A 15378-nucleotide genomic window follows, 5' to 3' on the forward strand; every position below is an offset into this window, starting at 1 on the left:
AGAGTTGAACCCAAGGGCACTTAACCACTGAGCCACATCCCCAGCCCTTTTTTAAAGTCGGGCGTCTTGCTGAGTTGCTTAGGGGCTCCGTAAGTTGCTAAGGCTTGCTTTGAACTTGCAATCCTCCTGCCTCAGCCTCCAGAGCCACTAGGATTACAGGTATGCGCCACCACTCCCAGCTCCAATGTTTGGTTAACATTGAGAAATCAAGTAACATTTTTTTTTTTCTGAATTTAACAGGAAATAAGAAAAATCACATAATTTTTAAGTACATTTATAAAATGCATTTGACAATATTTAAAACTTAAGAAGAAAAATAGTAATAGACTAGAATTTTCTCAGCCTGATAAAGTATAGCTACAGAAGAACCTACAGTTTACCTAATACTTACTTAATGATGAAAGACTGTTTTCCCCTTGTGATTGGGAACAAGGTAAAGATTGCCACTACTCTCATCACTTATATTCAACATTTTAACAAAGTCCTAACCATTGCAATAAGGTAATAAAAAGAAATTCTTAAGTTTTATACAGATAGGAAAGAAAGAAGGAAAGGAGTCAAATAAATGAGTTTAACAGGATTTCTGTGAGTTTAAGTTGAATATATACAAATCATTGTATTGCTATATCGGATCAGTGAACAGTTATAGAATCAAATATAAACAAAATAACAATTACAATTCTATTAAAAGCCATGAAAAACTTAAGGATCAATCTGGCAAAATATGTACATTATCTGTATAATAAAAAGTACATGCAGTTTTTGATAAAGAATAAGTAATGGAGAGAGATGTTGGATCACTGCTTGGAAGATTCAGTGCTGTTAAGATGTGAGTTTTCTCCCAATCTGTAAATTCAGTGGGTTCTGAATAAAATCAGGATTTTTATATAAATTGACAAGTTGATTTGTATAGAAATGTATGGGTCCTAAAAAAACCAAACACTTTCACATTTTTGAGAAACAAAATTGGAGATTTCCACTAACTGATATCAAAACTTATTTATAAAGCTGTACTAATCAAGACAGTGTGACAGTGGTTTAAGTATACACATGTCATTCAGTGGAACAATATAGTCCCAAAACAGATACTCCTATGTATATTTTGACTTTCAGTTGATTTTTGACAAATACGACTATTTCAATTGGGTAAGGATAGTCTTTTCAAAAAATAGTGCTGTAAACTAGTTATCTTAATGGGAAAAAGGGATTATTGACTGCTTATCTCATACCATGTATAAAATTTAATTTGATATTGTTCTTACAATCTCTGAAGTTTCTGAAACTGTAAAATGTTTAGAAGAAAACAAAGGAGAAAATCTTCATGACCTTATAATATTCAGAGATTTCTTAAATAGTACAAAATATAAGGACCTTACAAGAAATTTTATTTTATAAAATTTTAAAACTTTGTCATTCAAAAAACATTTAAAAAGTAATGTAAAAGCGAACTAGAGAGTGAAAGAAACCACTAAAAATAATCAGCAAAAATTTTGGATAGAATCTTCTCATAAAGAATGCTGATGAGGCCATGGAATGTAGATCATTGGTAGTACTTTTGCCTAGAATGCTTAAGGTGTCCTGGGTTTGATCCCCATTAAGGATGAGAGTGGGGAGGGACAATTTTGCCAATAAATGAAGTCATGAAAACATGTTCAACATCAGGGGAGTGCAGATTAAATCTGTTACAAGTCATTATTTCTACCCTGTAACAATGATGAAAATTTTTAAAAAGCAACAAAAACTGATAATACAACTCAAAGTTATATTATCATACAAAGAAATATGTGATTAGAAACAGTAAAAAGGGAATATAGAAATGAAGGAATCTCAAAATGGTGCTATGTGAATAAAGCCAGACACTAGAGTACATACTCATGTCTTGCTATTTACATGAAATCCTAAAGAAACAAATTGCATCCATAGTAAGAGAAAGCACATCTAGTAGTTTTTACCCCCTTCTTTGATTACGATTGTGGGATGGAATGATGATCTATGGAAAGGGGACAGAGAACTTTTTAGGGAAATGTATTCATTGTAGTGGAGACAACATGCTTATCAAAACTCCTTAAATTTATATATAAAAGGGATATGTTTAATCTCACCACATTGAAATTAATTAAAAATAAAACATATGCTACCCAGCCTTGTTTCCTAGACATCAAGAAAATTGGCAAGCCTGAATTTGAGAATATGTGAACAATTTAAAATATGAAGTGCTGCTTGGAATGGTGGTGCACACCTGTAATCCCAGCAGCTCCAGAGCCTGAGGAAGAGGATCATGGCATCAAAGCCAGCCTCAGCAACTTAGTGAGGCCCTACACATCTCGGGGACACCCTGTCTCTAAAATGAATTTAATGAATTTGACTACTCATTGCCTTACCTATGGTCCAAACATTGTTTGAAAGTTATATGCATTAAACCACTAATTAGAATTATGATTAGTGCTATAACAGAAGAAAGTATCATGGCAGTTCTTAATAAGGGACCTAATTTAAGGTTGAGATCTGTTTGAGGGGGGAAGTCGTCCTTAATGAAGTCATATTCTCACTGTAAATTTTATGATTAATAGTAATTAAGCAGATGAATTTGTGGGAAAAGATTATTCCAGGCAGAGAGAACAATATGTTTAATGGCCTGAAGTTCAGAAAGAACTGAAGTTCTTTTGAGGAATTGAAGTTATTTATTTCAGAATTGATGGTTCTAAATAGAGTACTATTATAATAGAACTGAAGGAAATCATGGTAATAATTTGGAAGTTGTTTTTATTGATTAAAACACTCTTCTCTACCCGAATCAGTGTTGGAGATTGAACCCAAGGGCACTCAACTACCACTGAGCTACATCCTCAACACTTTATATAAGTTTTGAGATAAGGTCTTGTCTACTTGCTGAGGATGGCCTCAATCTTGGTGATCCTCCTACCTCAACCTCCTGAATCACTGCGATTACAAATGTGTATCACCATAGCCAACTGATAGGTTTTTTTAAGCATTTTTAAACATAAGTTGAAACTATAAAGGTTCTGGTTGTTTTTTTTTTTTTTTTTTTTTTAAAGATCGCTCAGTCTACCACATGAAGAATGATTTGTAGGGTGATGAGAGTACAAGTATAAAGAACAGGGTTCCACTTTCTATTTTTGATTGACAAATCACCCTAAATTTATATCAAACACTTATTATCTCAAATTTCTTGTGATCTCTCGTATAATTGTAACCAGATTGTGGCAAACTAAAGTTATTTCAAAGACCTCCTCATTCACATATCTGGTGGTTGATGTTTGCAATTGGTTATGAGTTGAGCTGTATCAATATTCAAGTGAAAGGGAAGTAGACTCTACTACTTGATAAGAGAAACTTCAAACGATTTATGTACACCTTTTAATAGCACCACAAGCAGTTAGGCTATTTCTTAAGGGGAGGAAGATATCATTAGCTTGATCCATGGTCATTGTAGTATAAAGTGTATTGTGTGTATATACAGATATGTAATAACAAATCCCATCAGTAGAACTATAATGCATCAATAAAAAAAAATGGAGGGGCTGGGGTTGTAGCTCAGTGGTAGAGTGCTCACCTAGCACGTGTGAGGCACTGGGTTCAATTCTTAGCACTGTATAAAACTAAAAGATAAATGTGTTGTGTCCACCATCTACAACTTTTAAAAAAAATTTAAAGAATGGTTGTTTTGAAAAAAGTGGGACAAAAAGAAAGAAGAGTGGATAGATTCAGTGGGTCAACTAGCATGAGATTAAAATTTTATGATTTGTGGAAAGAAAAAGAATGGATAAAGTGGCCTGAATTTCTATATCCAAATTCCTGCCACACGATTTGTGGTCAGTATTTACCGTTTGAATGGTTGGATTTATGGTATCTTCCACTGGTTTAGGGACTCTGGAGGAGAGAAGTAAGATGTAAATATGAGTTTAAGAATTCTGTGGACATGAAAAAAATACAAAATTAGAAGAAAGGTGTATTAGAGATCAGGAGACATCTGAACAGAGGATAGATAGTTAAATGCATTTCCAAAGAGAGTATAGCATGATAATATAGAGCCTTTAGAAACTATAACATTTAAGATTGGGAATAAGGAAGAGGTCCTTTTTTCATTCTAGAAATTTTTAGATAAAACTGAAAATTGGTATGAATATTATAGATGAAAGTTTGAAAACTGTTATTTGAACGTTATTGATAATTTGAAGAAAATTTCATTGTTGTCTTCATGAGATAGGCATCTAGAATGACTAGAATTATTAAAAGGAGTATCTAGAATAGTAACACTGAACAAAAAATTTTCAGTTTTTGATGGACCTTATTTTATTCACTTATTTATATACAGTACTGTTTGAAGTCATTGATAAATTCATTGATTAGAGAAATATGACCTATGATATGACCTATGGTATGGCAACATACAGAGTGGCTTCTTCAGAGGAGTTGGGCACAGTGGCACACGCCTGTTAATGCCAGCCACACAGGTGGCTGAAATAGGAGGAATATGAGTTCAAGGCCAGCCTGAGTAACTTAGTGACATCCTGCCTCAAAAAAGAAAATTTTAAAAGGACAGAGGATTTGGCTCAATGGTAGAGTGGCTTGCCTAGTGCCCGATAAGCCCTAGATGTAATCACCAGTTCCATTTATTTAAAAAAAAAAGGGGGGGGGGGGGATTNAAAAAAAAAGGGGGGGGGGGGTGTACTGAGTGATCTTAGAACAAAGATTACAAAATCTTTGGGCTCCTAATAGTTTATTTAGTATCACTTATTTTTTACAATGTTTCCTTTAACATGTATTCATTTTAAATAGATAATGCAAATGTTTTATCTATTCCAATTTTAAAACTTTTCCCAAAAAGTTGATGTCCCTCCCAGTCCTTTGCACTTGAACCCAGCACTATTCTAGAAATATAATCTATAATTAAAGTTTAGATCTTCATCCCATATTTAACTGTTAGTTCCTTGACAAGCCTTCATTTTTAAAAAATTATAATTTATTTCTGACCCTCATCTCATAGAATTCTTGTTGTCATTGTTGTGGTACTGGGGATTGAACCCAAAGGCACTTTCCTACTGAGTCACATTACTAGCGCCTTTTTAAATTTTGAAACAGGATCTCACTAAGTTACTTAGGGCTTTGCTAATTTGGCTGAGGCTTACCTTCAACTTTTGATTCTCCTGCTTCAGCATTCCAATTGGTTGGGATTACAGGTGTGCACTACCATGTCTTCATTTTTAAATTTTAAGAATTGTTAAAATCCACATATTATTGAGGATACCTGGGTCAATTTTATTTTATTTTATTTTGGGTACTGGGTATTGAACCCAGAGGCACTTTTATTGCTGAACTACATTCCCGGCCGTTTTATTTTTTTATTTTGAGACTGTCTCACTGAGTTGCTTAGGGCTTTGGTAAGTTGCCGAGGTTGTCCTTGAACATTTGATCCTGATGCGTCAGCCTACTGAGTCAATAGAATTGCAGGCATGCATCACCACACCTGGCTATAATTTTTATTTTAATATGCTTATTTGAATCAAGAAAATAAACTTAGCTGTGAAATATAAATTCATGTGGTATTACCATGTTTATTCTTGGAAGATGAAAGCACTGTTACTTGTCTAATATCAGTGTAATAAGTTTAGACTTTTGTCTGTGTGATTTGTTGTGTTTTTTAGTAAATGGAGTTCCATCCCGAAGTCCAAGATTGGTTGCTCCAGTGGATGACTCTGTGGATAGTCTGCTACAGCGGATGGTACAACATGAGGACCAAGAGCCCATGGAAAAAAATATTGATGCTGTAATTGCAACTGCTTCTGTACCACCTTCCTCCAGTCCAGGCCATATCCATAGCAAGGAACGAACCGTGGGAAAATCAGATAGTCTTCTAGTGCCTGCAGTCCCAAGTGACTCTTGCAGTAACAGCATCTCACTCCTTTCTGAGAGGTTGACAACAAGCACCTGTTCCCCTCATCATATCAAGAGAAGTGTAGTAGAAGCTATGCAGCGCCAAGCTCGGAAAATGTGCAATTATGACAAAATCTTGGCCACCAAGAAAAACTTGGACCATGTCAATAAAATTTTAAAAGCCAAAAAACTTCAAAGGCAGGCCAGGACAGGGAATAACTTTGTGAAACGCAGACCAGGCCGACCTCGGAAGTGTCCCCTCCAGGCTGTGGTATCAATGCAAGCATTCCAGGCTGCCCAGTTTGTCAGCCCAGAATTGAATGAAGGTGAAGAAGGATTAGCATTGCATCTCAGTCCTGATACAGTCACCGATGTTATTGAGGCTGTTGTTCAGAGTGTAAATCTGAATGCAGAACATAAGAAGGGATTAAAGAGGAAAAACTGGCTGTTGGAAGAACCGACCCGGAAAAAGCAGAAGCCATTACCAGAGGAAGAAGAGCAAGATAATAATAAAAGGTAACTTTATTTAAAGTATTATAAGTAGAGCAAACTTGCATTGTAAAAATCTAATGTACCTACATGAGTGTGTTATTCTGGTAATTTTGAAATATTTCTTTTTACTGTGTAAGACCTGCTCTTGTATCACACTGTTATATTATGCTATCTTCTATGTGCTCTCAACTTTTTGTCCAATAATCTATTTTTAAATCTTCCAGCATGTTAATTTTACTTTCTTCATAGTATCCTTTTTATGTACTTTACTTTTTACCAAAAGAGATAGAGCAGAAAGCAGAAATCACCAAACATAATCCTTTTGTTGTATATCCCAACAGATCCTTTATTATTTTCCTGAACGTACATTTGATGTTTCAGTTGTTTTTGTTTTGGATTGGTTTTATATGCTGAGGATTGAACCTAGTGACTCATGTATTGTCTGATAAAGTTTGCATTTTGGTAGTGTTAAATACATTCATAGTATTATGTAATCTTTACCACTATCCATCTCTAACTCTTTTCATTCATTCACGCAAAAGTCAATCTGTACCCATTAAATAAAAACTTCATCTTCTCCCCTTTGGCCAGCACCATGGGTTGACCAACCCAAGTTTATATAATGTAATACTACTGTGAAAATGTTTGATGAACAAAAGATCTATTTGAGACCCTGCATACAGTCCTTTATGATAATTGTATTTTCAGTTTTTTGAAGAACTGCCATACTATTTTCCATAGCATCATACTATTGTGCATTCCTCCCAACAGTGTATTTCAGTTACCTCACATCTTTACAGATACTTATTTTCTGGCTTTTTGATACTGGCTGTCCTAATGGGTATATGATAGTATCTCAATGAATTTTATGTTTGCATTTCTCTATTAATATTGTTGAACATTTTGTGCTTATTCTTTTGTGCAAATTTTTTAATTAGGTTGTTTTTTATTATTGAGTTTTAAATTTCTCAATATTCTGGATATTTTTTTCTTATTAGATATATGTTTTGTAATATTTCCACATTCTGTCTTGGTTGCCATTTTTTGTCTTTTTACTATAATGATACTGGTTTTCAGTGTACAAAATTTTCTGATATTTCCAAAGTCCAACCTATCTGTATTTGCTACAAAGATATGGTAATCAATTGTGGTGCTAGAATATAATATAGACATAGTCTAGACCAATGAAATAGACGAGAGCACAGAAATAAGTTTTTGCATATATGGTCAAATGATTTTTGACAGAGATGTCAAAACTGCTCAGTGGGGAAAAGACAGGTTTTTCAGTAAAGGATGCAAGAAAAACTGGAAATCCAAATGTAAAATAATGAAATTAGATGTTTAGCACCATATATGAAGTTTAACTCAAGATAGATCAAAGATCTAAATTTAAGACCTAAAAAAAACACAACAATAAAATCTTAGAAGAAAATAGTTTGTAAAAACATTGGTTTTGGCATTGATTATTTCACATTTTTAAATGAATCGATACAACATTCACCATTTTTAAGTGGCTTTTTAATGTAATGTAACATAAATACGTATATTTGTGTGGTAATAGCACGGTATGTGAGTTGCTATAAACGAAATCCCGGACTTTACAGATGCCATGTAAATGCTCTACTACTTTACTACTTCTACATCCCCAGTGTTTAATTCTTATTTATATTCTCTGTCTTCTGCATGAATGAATCATGTTTAGAGAGGTTTTTTTTGTTTTGTTTTGTTTTGGCCATTCTCTATGCATACATCTTGACAAAATATTTTACTTTCTCCCTATGTTGCCCATGCTTATCTCTCAAGGGCTCAAGTGATCCTCTCTCCCTCCCTCAGCTTGGACTATAGGTGTGCACCATCGCAATCATCATCTTTTTTTTTTTCCCCTCCTAGAGAATGTGTGTGTGATTTTTTTTTTCCCCCCAAGAGTATAACACATGCTGGTAATTCAGTGAAAACTAATAGTTTACTCATTCAAAAGTAAAGTGTCAGCTAGGTACAGTGGCTCACGTTTTATAATCCCAGTGACTTGGGAGGATGAGGTATAAAGAATACACGTTCAAAGCCAGCCTTCGAAACTTAGCAAGGCCCTTGGCAACTTAGCAAAACCCTGTCTCAAAATAAAAAAACAAAAAGGGTGGGAATGTGACTCAGTGGCTAAATGCCCCTGGGATCAATCCCTAGCACCAACAAGTTTTTTTCAAAAAAAATAATAAAGTCTCATTTAATACATGTATATCCTTCTCTACCTTGTACTGTGCGTTTACAGAATATGTACACCTGCAAAACTGTTATTTAATGTAAATGGTAATAAACTAAACATTCATTTTTTATAACTTTAACTTTTTTCCCCAACTTACTGGGATTGAACTCAGAGCCTCATGGATGCTAGGCAAGCACTCTACTACTGAGTTATGCCTATTATAACTTAAGAGATCTTTTATAATAAGTACATTTAGAATGACCTTAGTCCATGGTAAGATCATTTCATAATTTACTTAATTATTTTCTTTGAATGGGCTATGTCCTCTCTTTTTAATATTTAGCTTTTGAACCTCAGATGAAATTTACTTTGTGTTAGATATGACTTAGAGATTTAATTATCTTCTCAGATATTTAAATGGTACTCCTACCATCATTTATTGATGAATTTATCCTTTCCTTACTTATTTGCTATAACTTTGTCATACAATTTTTTTCTAGATTTGAATCTTTTTTTTCTTCTTTCTTTTTTTATTTGTTCTCTTTAGTTACTCATGACAGTAGAGTATATTTTGACATATTTATACAAACAAGGAGTACATCTTATTCTAATTACGATCCCAGTCTCGTAGTTGTACATGATGTGGAAATTCACTGTAGTGTATTTATGTATGTACATAGGAAAGTTAAGTGAGAGGAGTCTTAGAAAAATTTTGTTCTGAGTCTTTTCTGATATCACTATAATACTATCTCAATTACTGAAACTTTAAAACACCTATGAGTAGAATGATTTCTGCCTTCAAAGTAGTTAGAGACATTGTGACCTTTCGCTTTAGGAAGATTCACCTTAAAAATGTGATTCAAAGAATCCGTTTTAGTTCAGATTAACCTTTTGTTGCAGGAAATTCTGGTATCATAATCAGTGACATTAAACACACACACATATTTCCACAAATTGTGTTCTGGTACTCAAGATGATTATGAAGGGAAAGATATAATTTCTGCCCTTGATTATATAGGAAAGAATATCACATAGTGAATTCCTAGAGACCGCAAGCTTTTTTTTTTTTTTTTTACTTTTCATTGAAGCCTATATGTTCTTGTTAAATCATAGTTATTTGTTCATTTATTAATTCTGTAATTTTTTATTTAAAGATTATTGTATGTGCTTGGGGTTGGATACAGTGATGAACAAATATAAATACTTTGCCTATGTTTGTGGATTTTATAGTTCACAGCCTTTTATGAAGGATTACTTGGAATTATGAATGTAAATGATACAGTCAATTGGCCTAGTTTCCCTGAGAAAATGGTGACATGAGCTAAAAATCTGAATATCTGTTATTTAAATTAATAAGTCCAGGGCTAACATTTTAGGGTGAATATTTTAAGGAAGTGAATTCAAGTAGTTTTCTTGTTGTTTGGTTTGGATTTTTTGTTTTGTTGGGGGTTTTGTTGTTATTGTTTTGGCCAAAACAGAGTAAAACAAAAAGAATGGTCTAAAATGAATCTAGTTAACGGCCAGATTATGCCAAAAGCCTCATGTGCTACGATAAAGATTTTGGTAAGTATTGTTAATGCTAACAAACCACAATACAGAGGAATAATTTAATAGTTATGAACCTTGCTCTGTGCTCAGAAAAAAAAAATTATAATCAAATCATGTTTCTGAAAAGAAATAGGTGAATTTTAAAACACCACCCTTCCCTAGGGCTTTTACAATTTTATTTTTGGTACTAAGGGTTTAACCCAGAGACACTTTACCATGTGAGCAACATCCCCTATTTTCTATTTTAAGAGAGGGTCTCACAAGTTGCTTTAGGGACCTGCTAGTTGCTGAAGCTGATCTTGAGCTTGCTGTCTTTCTTTCTCAGCCTCCAAAGTCAGTCGCTGAGATTACAGGCATGTGCTACCATGTCCAGCTTCTATACGAACTCTTGAACTCAGATGAGTACTCCAAATTTTTTCTAGTGTTTACTTCCATTTAAATTTTTGGTTATCTTGCTTCTTTGAGCCCCTAAGAAAGTTAGCAGGAACCTCTCTCAAAATGAAAAGTTGAGCACAGTGGCGCAACCCCAGCAGCTCCAGAGGTTAAGCCAACCTCAGCAAAGGCAAGGACTAAGCAACTCAGTGAAACCCTGCCTCTAAATAAAATATAAAATAGGGCGGGGTGGGGGTTGAGGGATATGGCTTAGTTGGTAGAGTGCTTGCCTTGCATTCACAAGGCCCTGGGTTCAATTCCCAGCACCACAGGGAGAGGAAAAATAGGACTGGGGACCTGGCTCAGTGGAAGATTGATCCCCCTGAGTTCAATCCCTGGCAACACCACCCCTTCCCCCTATACCCCAAAAAAGAAACCAGGCATGATGGCACACATCTGTAATCCCAGCAGCTCTGGAGGCTGAGGCCAGAGGATGGAGAATTCAAAGCCAGCCTCAGCAATTTTAAGGAGTCCCTAAGCCACTTAGCAAAACCTATCTCAAAATAAATATAAAAGACCTGGGGGGCTGGGGCTATAGCTCAGTTGGTAGAGTGCTTGCCTCATATGTACAAGGCCCTGGGTTCAATCCCCACCACAAAAAAAAAAAAGAAAGAAAGAAAAAAGGGGAAAAAAAAGAAAGGGATTAAGTGCCCCTGGGTACCAGGAAAAAACAAACAAACAAATAAACAAAAATTTAAAAAGGACTGGAGATTCAATCCCCAGTAAAAAGGAAGGAAATTGAATTTGATACTGCATTTTGTAACTGCTAAACTAATTAAATTCTAGTTTCTGATTTTGTGGATTCCTTGGGTTTTTCTATACAGACAATTGTGTGAGATGTGAGAAGAGTTAGTTTGTGACTTTATCCATTCCAATCTTTTTTTTCTTTTTGTCTTTTATGTAAGAGTCAGGAAAAAAATCTAGAAAACTTCCTGCTGTGTCATTGCTTAGGTCCCCATGTTATATTAGTCTTTTTGCTTATGTGTATTTTGTATGTGATTTCTACTGAATGATAAGTGGTAGTATATCTATTTATTTTTCTCTCAACCAGAATTTCCTTTCATTTTTCATAAGATGTTTTTGCTCAATTTGGAATTCTTTTTATCAGGCTCCCCCCCACGACCACCTTCTAGCTTCATTGTTTCAGACATAAGATGGTTCATTCTTTTTATATCTCTTTTTATAATAGTGTCCTCCACCAACTTTTTTATCACTAGTTTTCAGTAAGTTTATCATTATATGCCTTATTTTTTCATTTGTTTTCTATCTTGCTTGTTTTTAACTTTGTTTATATTTTTTATCAAATTGGGAAATTTTTTTAGCCAGACTCATTATTTTTCATTGTGTACTTGTTTACTTTGAATGTTTCAACCTTGTGTGTTCAGATTTTATTGTTTTTTCCTTAATTATTTCTTTGTATGTTTTATTTCAGTAGTTTAGGTTTCTAGTCCTAGTTTTCTCTAGGATTCATTCCACGATTCCAGTTGCTTTATGTTGTCCCCTAGATTGTTGATTCTATTTTTTTTTTTTTTTGCACCCTTTTAATTTATCTCTGTATCAGTGTGGGTTTTTTCTGTTGTGTCCTCAAGTTCACTGATATTTTTTTCTATAATGTTTACTTTGCTGTTAATCACTCTAGACTCAGTTTTTTCATTTTAGTCTGAATTTTCCAATTCTCAGTGTTCAATTTTTTAGTGTATTCCATCTCTCTCCTCTTTAATGTATTCCATATCCCCCCCCCATTATGATGCTCGTGATCAAATTTTCCTCTAAATTCTTAATGATACTTGTAATTGAATTTAAAGGGTTTTTTCCCTCTGATTTCTGATGGATTATTTCCCCCCCACGTTTCATTTTCCTACATTTTAGCATGTGTTAGAAATTTTTATTTCTATTATGAATATCATATTATTTAATATGTCTGGGTTTTGTTGGTTTTCCTTTATTTTGAGAGCCATGTGCTGCAGATATAGCTCACTGGGTTCTTGAGAGGCAGCTAAATTGGTTGTGGACTAACTTTCATTTTGAAATTTGTTTTTAAACTTTGTTACGACTGATCTTTATTCCAGGAATAATGAATTTCTACTATAGTTGTTAACATTGCCTACTAGAATCTCTATTGAAAGCCTTGAGTATTAGACTATGTCTTTCCATTCTGCCTATAGAATTTAAGTATCTGTCAACATATGTGAACTCTATTATTCAGCTTATAATTCTCTGAATCCTTTGTTCAGCCACATTGAATTTTGTCCTTTGCATGGACACTTTAGTATATAGCAATATAATAATTTCTGGAGTTATTTTCTATAGCTTCAAAATTCCAGCTACCTTATTCTCTCCATACTAGTATTTGTCTCTGTTCAACTCATCTATTTGACTATTCTGTGCTTGGCCTATTCCTGCGTAGTCATTCTTAGAAAAGCAAGATGATTATATGACTCACTTTTCCCCGCCCCCATTTTCTCAGGGATCATAGGGTAACACTGTTATCCAGTGTTTAATAACTTTCATAATTTTTCCTCTATATTTCTGGTAGTTTACCTTATTTCTGTTAGCTTTTGTCAGAAAGTTAAATGTGGTGTCATTCATTTTAATGTGGCCAGATGAGGAAGTCCCCATCTCCTTTTTAAAAATTGTTACGATTGTTTTTTTAAATAGTCCTTTGCAGAAGATTTCTTTTTCACAATAAAGTCATCTTTAAACTTCTCTTTCTAGCTTTACAGAAGCACCAGTAGAGATTCCCAGTCCTCCTGAAACCCTAATCAAACCTCCTGAACCTGAAAGTACCTTGCAGCCTGTGCTCTCTCTCATCCCAAGGGAAAAGAAGGCCCCACGTCCCCCAAAGAAGAAGTATCAGAAAGCAGGGCTGTATTCTGACGTTTACAAAACTACAGAGTAAGTAGTAGTAACTGTCAGCTGGCATCCTTTAAAATACCTGTTATTCTCTCTTGTTTGAAAAAGACCCTTTGTCAATCAAAAAATAATATTAATGTATTGCAAATATCAGTCTTATCTTAAATACCTTAATAGTTCACTGTACTCATTATGCTGTACTACATCGTACAGGGTTTATTTTCCCTGATCTTTATATTCTCTCTACCTTTTTAGATTATGTTCCTATAGTTTGAATCTAATGATGAAATTTTTTTTTTTTAATTTTTGATTTGTTCTATTTTCTGGTATTGGGGTTTGAACTCAAAAAACATTCTTAATCCTGAATGAAATCCCAAACCTTTTAATTTTTTTGAAATTTGGTCCAAGTAAGTTGCCTGGGCTAGCTTCATACTTATAATCTTCCTGCCTTGGTTCTCAAATAGTAGGGATAATGGGTATGTGCCAACACACCCAGCTCTAATGGTGCCTTTTTTGTTAATTAACAATAAAGAAAATGGCACTAAAATGCCATTTAAACTAAAATGATATTAAGAGTGAACTACTTTATTTTCAACCAGTTTTGCCAGAATAAAAAATGCTCTCTCCTTAGTTTGAACAATTTCATATGCCCTTGACAAAGCACCAAAGAGATTTCCATTGTATAATTTAGTAAGAAGTCGTCCATACAGCCAGGCACATTGGCAAACGCCTATAATCCCAGCAACTTGGTAGGCTAAAGTGGGAGAATCACAGATTCAAAGCCAGCCTTGGCAAGACCTTAAGTGACTTATCGAGACCCAACTCAAAATAAAAGGGTGGAGATGTGGTTCAGTGGTTAAGCACCCCAGGATTCAGTCACCAGCGCAAAATTAAAAAGGGGTAGTAGTTCATATAATTGTTAGATTTGGGGAGTTTGATAGCAGTTTGACAGGCACAAAAGGCTATTACAATCAGAACAGCATGTAAAAAGGTACATAATGGAATGCAAAGATTTTGCATATATTGGAACAGCTCACAACTCAGGGTTTCTGTAATGTATTAGCTTTATAGCCAGGCACAGTGGCACAGGCCTGTAATACCAGCAGTTTGGGACGTTGAAGCCAGAGAATCACAAGTTCAAGACCAGCATCAACAATTTAGCAAGGCTGTAAGCAACTTAGCAAGACCCTATCTCAAAATGAAAAAGAAGAAGGATTGGGAATGTAGCTCAGTAGTAAAGCACCCCTGGATTAAATCCCCAGTACTATAAAAAGGAAAATTGGCCATGGTGGCATACGCCTCTAATCCCAGTGTCTTGTGAGACTGAGGCAAAATTTGAGGCCAGCCTCAGAAGTTTAAAAAGGCCCTAAGCATCTTAGCAAGACTCTGCCTTGAAATAAAAAATAAAATGGGCTGGGGATATGGCTCCGTGGTTAAATACCCCTAATGTTCACTCCCTGGTACCAAAAAAAGAAAGAAATCAGGATTCTCTCAGTACTAATGAGAAAATAGAAATACACTTTGCAATACATCTAATAAGTCATAATTTTAAAGCAAATTATTCTAGATATAGAAAAGCTAAAGTATGTTTAACAAGCTTTCTACTAAAGTTTAAGTTTTATTTCTGTTCTTTTTCTTAATTCTTTTAAAATGACAAGTAAAATACTAATAAATATCTTACTATAGGGCCAGGCATGGTGGTGCACACCTATAATCCCAGCCACTTGGGAGGCTGAAGCAAAATGAAGTGCTAAGCAACTCAGTGAGACCCTATCTCTAAATAAAATACAAAATAGGTCTGGGGATATGGCTCAGTGGTCGAGTGCCGCTAAATTTAATCCCTGGTACCCACTCCCCCAAAAAATCACACTGTATGGATAGGGAGGTACTTCTATACTAGAATGCTTGTATAACATGGGTGAAGTCCTTGAGTTTGACATCCATCACCACAAAATCAA

At 34.6% G+C, this 15378-nt stretch overlaps 1 protein-coding gene across 5 annotated transcripts in view; it reads left to right on the forward strand.

Annotated features, from left to right (window-relative positions):
- The window catches only part of Ash1l (ASH1 like histone lysine methyltransferase), a 173359-nt gene that overhangs the window by 83192 nt on the left and 74789 nt on the right, over positions 1–15378 (forward strand). For 4 of the 5 annotated variants that reach the window (XM_015502764.2, XM_048814726.1, XM_015502765.2 and 1 more), the window contains 2 exons: positions 5667–6411; positions 13283–13462. In XM_015502764.2, coding sequence (XP_015358250.1) covers positions 5667–6411; positions 13283–13462 — 925 coding nt within the window. The remainder of the gene's footprint in view (positions 1–5666; positions 6412–13282; positions 13463–15378) is intronic. The other variant, XM_048814727.1, reaches the window with a different exon arrangement.

This window comes from Marmota marmota, unplaced genomic scaffold, assembly GCF_001458135.2.
Source record: "Marmota marmota marmota unplaced genomic scaffold, marMar, whole genome shotgun sequence".
Taxonomy (NCBI): domain Eukaryota; kingdom Metazoa; phylum Chordata; class Mammalia; order Rodentia; family Sciuridae; genus Marmota; species Marmota marmota.